The sequence below is a fragment of the Globicephala melas genome, chromosome 1 (assembly GCF_963455315.2).
Source record: "Globicephala melas chromosome 1, mGloMel1.2, whole genome shotgun sequence".
NCBI classification, from domain to species: Eukaryota; Metazoa; Chordata; class Mammalia; order Artiodactyla; family Delphinidae; genus Globicephala; species Globicephala melas.
This window is the reverse complement of record NC_083314.1, coordinates 173644055-173658571: the sequence shown is the minus strand read 5'-3', so window position 1 is coordinate 173658571 and position 14517 is coordinate 173644055. Positions and strand designations below refer to the sequence as shown.

At 59.3% G+C, this 14517-nt stretch overlaps 1 protein-coding gene across 1 annotated transcript in view; it reads right to left on the bottom strand.

The window, feature by feature from the left end:
• Positions 1-21: 21 nt before the first annotated feature.
• Positions 22-14517, bottom strand: part of ALDH4A1 (aldehyde dehydrogenase 4 family member A1) — a 32734-nt gene continuing 18238 nt past the window's right edge. The window contains exons 5-15 of the mRNA XM_030876646.3: positions 14211-14366; positions 12498-12647; positions 12345-12419; positions 11038-11225; positions 8533-8606; positions 5864-6060; positions 5686-5733; positions 4738-4890; positions 3861-3982; positions 2553-2671; positions 22-1791 (exon numbers count right to left, since the gene is read on the bottom strand). Of these exons, the coding sequence (XP_030732506.2) occupies positions 1679-1791; positions 2553-2671; positions 3861-3982; positions 4738-4890; positions 5686-5733; positions 5864-6060; positions 8533-8606; positions 11038-11225; positions 12345-12419; positions 12498-12647; positions 14211-14366 (1395 nt within the window). The 3' untranslated portion in view covers positions 22-1678. The remainder of the gene's footprint in view (positions 1792-2552; positions 2672-3860; positions 3983-4737; positions 4891-5685; positions 5734-5863; positions 6061-8532; positions 8607-11037; positions 11226-12344; positions 12420-12497; positions 12648-14210; positions 14367-14517) is intronic.

The following is a 14517-nucleotide window of genomic DNA, read 5'->3' as shown; positions in this document are numbered from 1 at the left end:
TGTGTGTGTGTGTGTGTGTGTGTGTGTGTGTGTGTGTGTGGTTATTTCCATCTAAGACATGAAGAGGCAGAGGGTCAGAGAGCTTGCACAACTTTTTGGAGCCGGGATTTGAACCCAGGCCCTCCGGCGCCAGAGTTCCTGCCACCCACAGCAGGGATTCCCGGCATCAGTGCTCACCCTTCCTTCCATCACACCAAGGGCACTGCCCTCCTGACACCTAATGACACACTGGCAACTCCGTTGGATGTAGAAGGTGACCAGTCCCCACCAACCCCACCAGAAAGACCACCGACTTGGTTAAGTAAGAGGCATTTTATTAGGTGGCATCAGGCAGCTCCTATTGCCACCTCACAGTGTAGAACCAGTAGAATCAGAACACCTCCAGCCCCCGGCGCCTGACCTGGCCCCTTGTGGGAAACAACCCGGGCAGCATCAGGACCCACCCCTGACCGGGGGCCAAGGCGTGTGACCGCGCACTTGGGGAACGGCCACCCCAGCCCCGCGGGGGCCCCCTGCCAGCTGTGCTTGAGGAGGGTCCAGCCCTTTCGGGGCCCCCTAAAAGCTGTCCTCCAAAGTCACCACTTCTCATTCCCTGGCCACCCAGAATCTACTCAGGATGCATTTGCAAGTGTCCACCGATTGGCTGCGTCAAGGAACAAGCCTCTTAGGGGCCAGTCCACACAGAGCCACTAACGTGCAAAGGAGGGATAATTCTAGAGGCAAGCCTCAGCCCGGGCTGGACGGGGACCCAAGGAGAGGTCTCAGGGTGCTGGGGAAGGTGGGAGCAACATGTACCCGGGCCTGTTCAACCACAGCCAGCGGGTGCTGAGCTCCTGCAGGAAACCCCAGGCTCTAGAGGCAGGACCCGAGAGCTAAGGGAAGCAGCAGGAAGGGCCCCCCAAAGTCTGCCAATCTCACAGCCCAAACAGGAAGGACCAGCACATCCCACATCTTGGCAGGTGGTCTGCAGCAGTCCCCCCAGACCCCCAAACGGAGATAGCCAGGAATCCGTGGGTCTCAGGTGAGCTCAGGCACTCTGGAGCAAGGCACACGGGGTCTAAGGCATTTGGTTGGGCACAGGTACCTGCTGGTACAGGCGCACCTGGGCAAAGAGCTAGTGAGCCGCCCGGACTACAGAGGGCAAGGCCAGCTGGTGCTCCCATGCCCTGCAGCCACGACTTGCCAGCCCTGTAGGCCACTGTGGCCACACGCGACCCTGCACACCCGGAGAAGCCGGGGCCAGGCCAGGAGCCTCTGGGGGTGGTGAGGTTTGCCAGGCGCCCCCGCTGCCTCCTTTTCCTCCACGGATCCGTGAGCTACTCTACCACCATTCCTCAGGTCCCTGAGCCACTGGGCCACAGTGTAGAGGAAAGGGAAGGGGACGGATGGAGAACCAGCCGGGCACCAAGGTCACACCTACCAGATGGAATTTCTAGGACAGCCGATGGGGTCAAGGGTGGCAGCCCTGTTCTCCCCACTGCGTAATCTCAAACCAGAGCCCGGCATCTGACTCCAAGGGTGGGCCAGGCCAGGCCAGTGGGGGGCAGGGGGCAGGCCTCAACCCTAGAAAGAGGGTCGTCCTGTGGGGAGCGGGTGGAGGGCCTGGGGTGGGGTCAGTGCACTGAGGTCAGTCGTTTGGAGAGACAGACGGGTGGACGGCAGAGGCGCCGAGCGGGGCTCACTGCATGTATGGGTAGCGCCAATCCCCCAGAGGCTTGTGGGTCTCCTTGATGACCTGGGGTGACGTCCACCGCAGGATGTAGTGGGGCCCTCCTGGCTTGTCATTAGTCCCTGTGGAAAAGACAGCTCTGTTTATCTCCAAAAAGATACAACGGCTCTGGGCAGAGGGAAAAGGAGTGGGGAGGAGGAATAAATGGGGCACCATGGGCAGAGGGAAAAGGAGTGGGGAGGAGGAATAAATGGGGCAACAGCACGGGCAGCAAATTGCCAAAGTAACCCTAACACAGTCACAGCGGCCAGGGTTTCCCGAGCGCATCTGTGCGGAGGGCACTCAGCCAGAGGTCGGGCAAGGCAGGAGCTGGCGAGCAGGCAGGACGCCCGTGCTCCCCAGGTCCCTGCACCTCACCTGCAAGAGGTGTCTGGGAGGCAGGGGGGCACCGTGGAGGGCACTGGACTGGGAGTCGGGAGACCTGGTTTCCGGCCCTTGGGAACTCTGGCAAGTCACCGCCCCTCGCCGGCCCTCAGTTTCCCTATTTGTAAATAGGAGGGGGATGGACTTCGGTAGCCTGGAGTATGACAGTAAAAGGTGTGGGCGCTGGGACCCAAATCCCGGCGCCACCACTCTCTAGCCATGTGCCCTTAGGCAAGTCACTTCACTTCCCTGGGCCTCAGTTTCCTCCTCCATAAAATGGGAAGAAGAATGGCAGCACCTGGGCTTAGGAGGCTGCTGGCAGGACTGAGTTAGCACAGGGCCCGGCCCACGGTGCTCAGTAAATGGTGCTACTGCTGTTCCTCTTAACACCCTTGAGATGAAGGACCGAGGGTCTCCCGCCGGGAACTCGGCCCCCCTCTGGAAAGGGGGCCCCACTCACCAGAGGTTCGGGCCCCCCCGAAGGGCTGCTGGCCCACCACCGAGCCAGTGGACTTGTCATTGATGTAGAAGTTGCCGGCAGCGTTCCTCAGCATCTCTGTGGCCTCCCGGACAACATCCCTACAAGGCAGGGCAGCGGTAAGAGGGCGGCCAGCTCACCCTCGTTCCAGACCCAGGGACAACCTCCAACACCCCCGTCCCAGCCCACATGGGCCACCCTGGTGAGCATGAGGCCAGCCGCCAGCTATGGGCCCTTGACAGGCTCCCAGGAGCCTCTGAGCCTCAGCGTCCTCCTCTGAAAAGGGGGTTAGCACGCCTCCCCCGCAGGGCATCTGTGAGGGCTGGATGAGGCTCAGGCTGTACGTACTCGAGGGAGTGGTCCATCTCGGTCCAGTTTTCCTGCCTTTGGGAGCTGGGGAACCTCCAGACCCCCAGCCTGCCCCTCAGGTTCCAATCCCGCCTCCACTCTTTTTTTTTTTTCTTTTTTTAAACAATTCAGTGTTTTCTTTTTTCTCTTTTTTTTTTTAAATTTATTTTATTTATTTATTTTTGGCTGCGCTGGGTCTTGATTGCTGCGCGCGGGCTTTCTCTAGGTGCGTCAAGCAGGGGCTACTCTTCGTTGCGGTGCACAGGCTCTCATTGCGGTGGCTCTCTCGTTGCGGAGCACAGGCTCTAGGCACACGGGCTTTGGTAGTTGTGGCACGCGGGCTCAGATGTTGTGGCTTGCGGGCTCTAGAGCGCAGGCTCAGTAGTTGTGGCACATGGGCTTAGCTGCTCCGCGGCATGTGGGATCTTCCCGGACCAGGGCTTGAACCTGTGTCCCTCGCATTGGTGGGCGGATTCTTAACCACTGCGCCACCAGGGAAGCCCCCGCCTCCACTCTTAAAGGCAGACACGGGGAGACAAGCAGTACCACGGAGAAAGGAAAGGGCAAAGCCTGGGGTTTAGTGTCCCGGTGCTCAAGTTGGAATCCTGCCTCTGCCAGCCAAGCAGTGCACCTGGGCCCGAGCCTCTGTCTTCCACTCTGCAGCCCCATCAGACCCGGCGAGCAGGTCAAAGGCACTGATTCCCCAGCCCCACCCCTAGACACCTACATTCAGCAGCCAAGAGTGGGGCCCCGGAATCTGCATTTTAACAAAGAGCCCACTGCCTGTGTCTACCTGCCGGTCAGGGCAGAGGTGAGGAGAACGGAGAGAAGCAAGGGCAGCATTATTACTAGGATCAGCACCCAGGAGGCAGTCTCCGGGGACAGCAGGGTCCTGTGGGGACAGGACACCAGGACTAGAGTGGAGGGGCTGCGGCCACTCACTTATCCTGGGCAAATACTGCCCCCGTGAGGCCATAGCTCGTGGTGCTGTCGACCAGCCTCAGCGTCTCTTTGTACTCGTCATCCGGGTAGACGTACACGGTCAGCACAGGCCCGAAGATCTCCTGGGAGAGAAGCCCCAGGGTCAGGCCCCACCAACACCCCGAGGCCTCCCGTCTCCCTGCTCTGGCCTCCGCCTCTCCCCATCCCCCTCCTCAGCCCCTGCAGGAAGGGCCAGGCGCTGCCTCCCGCTGGGTTCCCTTGGGGTTGGCTTCCACCCGGCCCACCCCACCCCAACCTGGCAGAAGATCCAAGGAGTCTCTGGCCTCCCTGCCAGCCAGACCCACACCCAGAGCCAAGGGCCCAGGCCCTTGGAAAGGAGAGACTTCTGGCAACAGCCGGCCCAGGAATTGCCCGATGGTAGCACCGTCCCCTCTGCCATCGAGGGGCTGGGGGAAGACCCCCACCCCTGCACTGTCCTCCTGACCCCCCCGACCTCTCGGAGACTCAGTTTCTCATCTGTAAAATGGGAACGATATGCCCACCTCATCTCTGTCAAATGCCCGGCCCACAGTTAAGAGTCTACAAGTGTCAGCCACTGAGACGGCCACAGGGACCTCGGTGGCTGCGGACAGCGCAAGCGCCATGACACCAGCCCGGGTCAGCAGTGCCGAAGACAGAGCACTGGATGTGGGGTCAGGAGGCCCTAGCTCAGGGCCTGGCTCTGCTCTCACCGGGTGTGAGATGGTCCCCTCGTAGGGCCTCGCTTTCCACATCTGTGAGATGGGATGACGCCCCGTGAAGCACCAGGGCCCTGTGCGTGTGCCATGCTCGGGGGAGAGGCTGCCTCCTCCCGGCCCCGGGCCGCCCCTCCCATCACCTCCTTCATGATGGGATCCTGGGGGTCCTTGCTCTCGATGATGCAGGGCTCCACGAAGTAGCCCACGGAGTCGTCACACTGGCCCCCGGCCAGGACGGTGAGGCTGGGCGAGGAGTGGGCGTGCTCCAGCCACTTCCTGATGCGGCTGAAGGACTGTGGGGGTGGGGTGGGGTAGGGGGCATCAAGGGCTGGCTGGAGGCCATTCCCAGCAGCAGCCCCCTGACGCTCACCCCAAACACCTGCCCCTGAAGGGCCCAAATTCTGAAGTGGGGGGGGAGGGGGCCCTGACAGCAAAAGTCGGGGCCTGGCTGAACCAGGGCAGAGACAAGGGCAGATGTGCGCGCTTGTGTGTGTGTGCGTATGTGTGTGTCACAACTACAAACATCACAAGCACACATATACATGCATGGCCATGAACTTGTAGGTTTCCGTACGTAGGCACACGTATGCCTGCGTTACATGGATGTGTTTGTTATGTGTATGTGTTTGTGCGTGCAGACCCACAAGGGTGCCTATATACACATGTGAACCTGCACACGGATGCTTCTGTGTAGGATACGTGTGCATGCGGGCGTGCGTGTGCACGTGGGTGAATCTACAGGCATGCTCCCGCTCAGAGATCTAAATGAACGTGCTCGCGGCTGTGCATGTACGTGCGCGTTTGGGTTGATGCATGCGGTGCGCAGGCCTATTTGTACGTGTGCGTATGAACACAGGCACTTAAAGGGGTCTTGTCGAGCCTGGGGCAGGGTGTGCGGGAGGCGAGTTGCCCTCTGGGTACGGATGCCTCCACCCTTTTCAGAGCTGGCAGGGGTGGTGCGGGTGTATGCGTGGCTATCAGGCTGCCGTGCTCGAAGCAGCAGGTCTGGGCCGCCCCTATAGCTGTTCCTACCCCTCCCACCCAGTCCAGGCACGGGACCCCGGGAACGGCCTGCTTCCTGCTCATACCTTGGCATCAATCACGGCGGAGAGGAAGCTCCCAAAATCCTCTGCAGGCTGGAAGCAAGAGAGACATGGGAGGAGACAGAGTCGGAGACAAAGGGAGCGCCCTCCCCGCACCCCCCCACCAGCCTCCAATCCCATCAGCCCCCCGCTGGGCCGTGGCAGGGAGGCCGGCGCCACTCACGTTGCCCACTTTGATCCTGCTGCGCTCCTCCAGCAGCCGCCCTTTGATCTGCGACCACAGCGAGCGGGGCACGTAGAGGCGGGAGCAGGCCGAGCACTTCTGGCCGCCGTACTCGAAGGCTGAGCGCAGGGTCCCGCTCACCACGCTGTCCACGTCGGCCGAGCGGTGCACAAAGTGGAAGTTCTTCCCGCCACACTCTTCAGGGGTGGGGCGGGGCGGTGGAGGATCATGAGGAGGGGGTGGGCTCCCCAGGCCAGCGAGGGGCCCGACGCACTGCCCACACCCGTCCGCAGCTACACTGGCCCTGCGACCAGCCCCAGTACTGGCAGGACAAGGGCACGAGAAGGCAGAGTCGGAGCCCGACAACCTCCCAGAAACTGATCAGCCAGGCCTGTCCTCCCACCCTAGGGATGAGAAAACGGAGGCCCAGGCAAGGGCGAAGGGCACCAGGGGGCATCAGGACCAGCTCCCCCAACTCACAGATGAGAAAACTGAGCCCTGGGGCTGCTGCCCAACATAAAGGCAGAGGAAGGACCAGAACCCAAGGCTCCCCAAAGCTGGTCCACTCCCTGCAGTGGGCGTGGCTTCCTTTGAGCCTTCCCCTGACCCCCACCCAGCGAGAGGAGAGGGGGCCACCCCAGGTCCACGGCCAGGGCTGGCCCCTCTGCCTGATCCACGGTGGGGACACCCCTCCTCGATCTCCTTGGCATGAGGGAGCCTCGGTAGATCACTCCACCCTCCGGGCCTCGGTTTCCTCACTCGGTTAAACATCAGCTAATAGCAGCTCGTTACAAAGCACTAACTGTCAGACTCGGGTCAAAGCACTTCGAGCTCCGTCTCGCTGAAGCCTCACAGCAACCTCGCATTATTGTCCCATTTTAAAGACAAGAAAACTGAGGCACAGAGAGATTAAAGTCTCATACTCAAGGGGGGGAGCGGTAGAGTAAGTAGCGGTCTCTCTCCCTCAGGGAGATGGTGGGAAGGAGACAGAACAGAAAACCATGGACAGCTCACACAAGGGACTCACTGTCCCCCATCTCGTGAAGGCTGGACTGGGGCACACTGGGGAACTGGAAATTGGAGATGCAACAGCTGGCCCTGAGGAGGGTCACCTGCCCTGACACCCCCATCACAGCTCCCACCAGCTTAAGAGGCAAACTATTATATATAGGATGGATAACAATAAGGTCCTACTGTATAGCACAAGGAACTAGATTCAATATCCTGTGATAAATCATGATGGAAAAGAATATGAAAAAGAATATATATATGTATAACTGAATCACTTTGCTGTACAGTGGAAATTAACCCAGTATTATAAAATCAACTATACTTCAATAAAATTTTACAAAGTTCCCACCCGCTCAGGCGTGGGGTCCAGTCTCCCTGTGACCCCCCACTTCACCCCCAGGAGCAAGACTGCTGAACCACCAGCTCCAGCTCTGCCATTACTGCACTGTGTGAGCCTGGACAGCCCTCCCTCTCAAGAGGTCTCAGCATCTTCCCGGAGTGTGTTCCATGAAAAACATGGTCCAGGGGGTCCTCTGTCAAAACAGGGTTGTGTAGTCCAAAGAGTTTGGGAAACATTGCACATCAGCCTTTGCTCTTGAAGATAAGCAATGCATATATTAGTGCATTAAAGGCTCTGAGAAGTCCTGCAGGTGAGGAATCCGTTTTACTTTAAACACTGTGCACGCCAAATGTCCTTGACCATGAAACTGTTTCTTTGTGGGAAAATTATTATTTTGACAAGACCTGGCCCTGCTGACCTCTCAGCCCCATCTCCTGCCACCCGCCCTCCCTCCCTTCCCCAGCTACACTGGCCTTGTTTCTTCAAACACAAGCTCATTCCCACCTCATGGTCTCTGCATTTGCCATTTCCTTGGCCTAGATCTGGGCTGTGCAACAGGGTAGCCACCAGCCACACGTGGCTATTTAAGTTCAAATTAATTAAAATTAAATGAAACAAAACTTTCACTTCCTCTGCCATGCCAGCCACGTTTCAAGTGCCCTGCGGCCACACGTGGCGAGTGGCTATACTATTGGACAGCACAGATATAGCCCATGTCCATTACTGCAGAAAGCTCTAGCGGACAGTGCGGGTGCCCATGATGGCCCATCCTCCGGACGTTTGCGAAGCTGGTTTCTTTCCATTGCTCAGGTTTCATATCAAATGTTCCCTCCCTGAAGAGGCCTCCCACCCCACCAGCCACCCTAAGTCACAGTCCCACCACGCCCAGCCCTTGAGGGTCCCTGCCTGTCACGTCTTTGCCCTCCTTTAATTACCCACAGCCCTTCTCACTCCCTGACATCATTTATCTAGTTGTTTACTGTCTGCCTCCCGCTGTTGGAATAGAGGTTCGTAACGGCTGGGTCTCTGGGTCTCATCATCTTTTGCATCCCCAGTGTCCAAAAAGTGCCTGTGAACATACTTAATAATTTACTTGCTGAATGATGGATGGATGAATGGAAGAAAAACTGCACACTCTGAGGCATAAATGCTCTGTATAAGTGCCAGAGCAGGGGCTCCACCCTGAAGGAGTTCTCTGCGTCTGCAGGGCCGCCCCACCTCTGGGGGCATCACCTCCGCCTCCTTCTCTTGCATGGCGGCCAGGGCAGGGAGGGGTCCCTAGGGCTGTAGGGCAGGGCACGGGGAGAAGGGCCCTTACCTCCGGCCAGGCGCGGGAAGGTGTGGAACCGGTCCAGGTTCTGGGCCACCTGCTTCCACAGGTGTTTGAAGGTGCTAAAACCAGAGGACAGGGCAGTGACTAGGGAGCCAGGCTCAGGCACCTGAGAGGGTGAGAGGCCTGGGGAGTAGGGAGTAGGCCCTAGCAGAGGAAGAGGCTGGAAAGCCCAGGGAGGAGCGCTAGGGGCAGCAGCCCCACAGGAGGCGGGCAGGGGTCACAGCGGTGCTGGTGGTGGTGGTGGTGGTGATGGTGATGGGGAACCGAGTAGGTGGGAGCAGCTGGAAATGGACTGCATTCTGGGCTTACAAGGAGGGAGCAAGGGGAGGCCTGGCAGCAAGATAGTGCAGAGAAGGGCCAGGCTCTGAGGCCAGGGGATGCCGGGCTTGAGTCCTGACTCAGGCATACACGGTTGTGTGATCGTGCGACCATCGCTTAACCTCTGTGAGCCTCAAATTCCGTGCCACGTCTGGGAACTGGAAAGAACAATTCCACCTGGCAGGGCTGTTTTGCGATGGCTCTAATGTGAGTCAAGTGCTTGGGACAGTGCTGGCTATGCTATGGGTGCCTGATGGGGGACAGGCACCACCGTGGTCTGCGAGGGGCACCACGAGCTCACGCCCAGGCTCCAGAGAACCAAAGAGGGTCCTGGGAGAGGCAGCTCAGGCCCCTACCTCCTCCCTGGGCTCCAAGTGTGACCAACCTCAGCACCACAAAACAATAAAAATGCTAATCACCAGGGAGCTGGCGACACAGTAGCTAATACTAATTTATGACTTTCCTACCTTTAAGCCCGCTGCTCATCAGAGCATGGCAAATGGGGGCCAGGCCCGCTCCACCCGCTAATAGGCAGAGACCCATGGGGCCCGTGGCTGGCAGAGCGGGCCTTTTGGAAAACAGCCCTCCTCAGCAATTCTAACGCTGCCACCGCCACCCGGCAAACCTTAGCCGGGGTTGTTGTTGCAAGGGAGCCTGAGGCCAGGCAGAGACGGCGAGAAGCCACCGCAGGTGTCCCTAGGATACCTGGAAGGCCCGGAGTGCAGACTCCAACATCTCCACCCAGATGGCCCATGGGGACCTCAAACTCAAAGTGACCACCATGTGATTCATCTTCTTCCCTAGGCTCCCAGGTGCCCAGCCATCTGGGTTGCCCACCTTGGTGAACGATGCCCACCTCCTGCCCCGAGCCTGGATGTTCCCACTGAACACCCCCAACCTTGACCCCACAGACAGGTGATTGAGTCTCCCTGATACTTCCTCACTTGAATCAGCCCACCTCACCCCGTTCCCACGACTCCACCCGAGTTTAGGCGCCCACCATCCCTCCCCGGACGTGGACGCCGCCTAACCTGTCTCCTGCTTCTACCCACCGGAGTCTTGTGCTCAGAGTAGCCAGAGCGATCATCTAGATCAGAGGCTGCACACGCAGGGGCCCAGAGGGTCTGGACAGAGAATGAGCGAGGCCGTCCAGGTAGGCAGGGCCTGTCAGGACGGGGGGAACCAGAGACCTCCCACCCGCCTCCAGCCAATGGTGCCACATGGAAATGCAGGCCCAGTGGGACCAGGTTCTTAAGAGAGGCCCAGTATTTGGATTTTTACATGAAACTGTCCCAATGGTACAAGGTTGGTCCATCCCTATTAGGAATCAAAGAACACAGAGCCACTTGCCAGGGCCAACTGGAGAGCTACCATCTGCAATCCCTGTTTGAAACAAAAGAAGTCTGATTAAGCCACGCCCCCTGCATGTAACTTTCCGTGGCTGCCATCCTCTTCAGGATAAAGTCCAGACACCTTAGCAGGCTCATGGGGCCTTATAGTCACAAGACTAAATCCCCCAAGAGGTAGGCCCTTGCCCACTCCACGTGTTCACTGCCCAGTCTTAGCACCGGCAGAGCCTGGTATACATGGGGGCTCGATCAACACCAGCTGAGTGAGTGAGTGAGTGAATGAGCAGTTGTGATCGAACCATATCCTGCCCCCACCCTCTGACCCTCGGCCCCCAGCTCCACACTCCAGCCCCACGGGACCACGTCCACAGCCCAGAGCCCAACAGCTTCAGCCTTATGCCTCTGCATATGCTGTTCCCCCTCCTAGAACGCTCTCCTCCACCTCTGCCTGGCCTACTCGTCTGCTTAGATGCCACCTCCTCCAGGAAGCCTTCCTGCCTCTCCTCCTCCAGTTTATCCCAAGCTCCCTTGTGCCCTTTCCAGGGATGGTAGTGGCATCGAAATCCATATCACTAAACAACTGTAGGCCGCTTCCAGCCTGTCACACTCCTTCCTGTCCATTAACTAGTTTGGCCTTCACGATTACTCTGCAAGGTAAGAATCTGTCATACAGGTGAAGAAACAGGCTCAGGGAGGTGAAGTGGCTCACCCAGGGCCACACAGCACCTGACCTCTGGGCTCACAGCCCCAGCTCCCGGACAGAGGTCACGAGGTCTGGTAAGCGTCCCCAGGCCACCCTGCCCACCGCACCTCGGAGACTTACGGCACGCTGCCTGTGAAGTTGATGCCACACAGGTGCTCCGAGCTGGTGACAGTGTCCCCAAACGTGGGCCCGTCAGCTGGCACAAATTGGATGATGTCGGGGGGCAGACCGGCCTCCCGGAGGATGCGGTAGACGGCATAGCTGGCCAGCATGGCAGTGTCACTGGGCTTCCACAGGACCACGTTGCCCTGCCCGGGAGGCACAGTGATGACTCATGAGGTCAGGGGCCGCCAGCCCCGACTCCCACCCTACCCTGAAGCATGGTCATCCCTCACCTGGAGCCACCAGGACCCCATGCAGGCCAGGATATCCCCTACCCAGCCCCATTCCTACAGGTGCCCAGGTGCTGCACACCAGGCCCTAGAAGCCCTTGTCAGTGAGCTCACACCCTGCCTGTCTGCTCCCACACTCTGGTTACGAAAGCCTCCCTTCCTCCGGAAGCCTGTGCCCACTGGTCCTGCCAGCACCCCTTGGGCAGGTCTGTTCTGGGTGTTTCCAACTCGCTGGGTGCTCACGGGGCGAGGCTGGGCAAGTGCTCACAGGGCTCTGTCTGCACGTGTCCTGGACGAGGGCACGTGGGTGCCGGGTGTGTGTGCGCCTGTCTGAGTGCAGATGCACGAGGATGGCCCTGTGCACGAGCACCCTTCCCGATCACCCAGCTGCCCGACAGCTGTCAGCCCTCCTCCTGCTGTGCCCCGAGCCACCCAGGACCTCCGCGGGTAGGGCTGCATCTCCCCATTGATTGGGAGCCGATGGCCACCTTCACCATGATAACGACAGTGGAGCCCACCAACTTCGAGACCACCTGCCCAGAGACAGACCAAGCCCAGATCCATACCCGTTCCGTCATTTGCTAGCCTTGCAACCCTGACAAATAAGTCGCCAGGCACAGAGCAGGCACTCAAAGGTGGGCTGTAAGTACCATCATTAGTAGCAGCCCCTGTATAACGCTAAGCCCGCGCCGGGCCAGACCTGCCTGGCGTTAGATGCGTCACAAGCGTGGCCTCCTTTGCTCCTCATGACCCTGTAATGTAAGCTTTTCTTTTCCTTCCACTTTGTAGGTGAGGAAACTGCCTCAGAGGAGGGCGCGGACTTGCCTGGGGTCACCCAGACAGAGTGGGGCAAAGCTGGGACCCAGACCAGCCTCTGACCCCCAAGCCTTTTCCACAGTCCCCAGCTGCCTCCACTTTCTGTGCTTCTCCCCGCGACGAGGGCTGGGACCCCAGGGGCTCTGACGTGGCCTCCTGTCTGTTGACAGGGGAGTGATGACCCGTTCCCGCCACGCCCGCCTGCTGCCCACAGCTCACCATCAAGGCCGGCGCTCCCGCCAGGTTGCCGCCGATCGCAGTGAAGTTAAAGGGGGAGATGGCTGCCACGAAGCCCTGGGGAGGGAGGAGGTGGTGAGGCCAAGCCCAGGGCTTCCAGCAGCCCCCAACCCCCGCTCCACCACCTGGGGGTACCTCCAGCCCCCGGTACACCACGCTGTTGGTGCTGGGCGGCACACTGATGGGCTGCTCCCCCTCCAGCTCCACGGCAAACTTGGCGTTGAATCGGAAGAAGTCGATGAGTTCGGCCGCCGCATCGATCTCTGCTTGGATCACCGTCTTCCCCTGTGAGGCGGGAGGGCCGGGGGGTCAGTGGTGGAGGACGTGCCTCCCAATAGCCCTCTTCTGATACTGGACCCTGAGCCCATGGTGACACTGGGTTGCAGGTGCATTTGGGCCAAGAACCAGGAGACCTGAGGACTGTAAACATTTCCTTAGACTGTCTGTTCCTCCTGACGGCGAACGTGAGCCGTGAGGAAAGGACTCTGGGCAGCAAGAATCGGGCTTTCTCGGGTCGGGCGGCCCCTCCTTGGGTCACTGGCAGCTGCTAACCCTGCTCAGGACGCACAGCAGGGGAAGCTGAGCTAAGACACACTGCCTCCTGCTCTGCGTGGCCACCATGCTTCCTACAAGCTCCTGAGTCTTAAGTCAAATAAAGAGGCACCTTCACCTGGTCTTGGAGTGTGCGCGCCTCTTTCTGCCCAGGTGTGGCTCACCTGGGACACTCTGGAGCCCGACACCCACCCCAGGGGCTCTGCTGAATCAGGAGACACTTAGCCGGGTGTGGAGCTGTCATACCAGCTCCGTGCAGCAGAGGGCGCTCTCACTACGTGATGGCGAACAGGAAGAGCGCTGGGGTCACCCAACCCCCCTAAGGCGAAATTAACCCTCTCTCAACTGCTAATGCCACTCCCCGGCTCAACATGCATTCAACTCAAAAAACATCTATCAGGCACTTCTGTGACTCCAGGAAGACACGGTGCAAGACGCAGGAAGACAGAGAACACTAGCATGTGATCACAATGCCCAAAAAACTTGTAAAGGGGAAACAAACACAAAGTAAGTCATTACACCCCAATGGAATCTGAGCTATAACCGACAGAGGAACAGCATGTTGGGGAAGGGGGGCGGGCACAGAGGTAGGACAGATCGTTATGAACTAAGAAGGTTCTAGAAGCCTCACAGAGGAGGCGCTATCTGGGCTAGACCTTGACAGCTAAGAATTCATGAGGCAGAGAAGACAGGGAGCATTGCAGGCAGGGGACCCGGGGCAGAGGCAGGAGATGGGATGCTTGAGGTGTCCAGGAGCCTTGCTAGGTCCAGGCTGGTGCCATCATGGGCGGGATGGCCTGGCAGGAAAGGGCAGAGTGGCTGGTGAGTTGGACAGAGGTGGGAATGGAAGGGCTCTGGGGGCTGGCTCAGGACTTGGGACGTGACCCTCAGCCAGAGAGAGAGAGATCTCGGTGGTTCATAAGGCTAGAGTGACCGGCTGGAGGTGTCACAGAAACCGCTCTGAGGGCTGCAGAGGTCTGATGGAGCCTGGAGGACCGCGTAGGGCAACTGTCAGTCCAGGCAAAGCACGACAAGGGCCTGGCCCAGGGCGGGGACAGAAGTGGATGGGAGGGGCCATTTCCAGAGTAGGACACGCAAAGCGTAGTTCAATCCACCTTGTCTACAAAGTATATAGGTCTGTCCCCTCTCCGAGGCCTGGTCCCTCAAGGACACCTCCTGGGCTCCCGCACGCAGAGCAGGTCTGGGCACCCAGAAGTCACTCAGCTGACGCCTGCTGAATTGGATGGGGTACGACTGCCTCCCCTACATCCCCGGTTGTGCCAGTGGGCATCTCACCTGTCCCACCATGGTCTTGGCCAGGACCTCTGCCCTGCGCGGCCCGCTGAGCATATCTGCTGCCTTTAGGAAGACCTGGGCCCGGTCTGCAACAGGCTTCAGGTCCCACTCTTTCCTGGCGGCCAAGGCGGCCTCGATGGCTCTGTGAAGCAGGGCCTGATGAAGAGGGAAAGGTTGGGGGCTTCCTCCTGTAGCAGGAAGGGTCCCAGAGGAGCGAGGGAGGGAGGAGAGATCTGGAGGTCACTCTTCACCCAGGGAAGACCCCTGGCTCCCTCGGCCCTCAGCCCCCTCCCCCTACAGCGGCAGA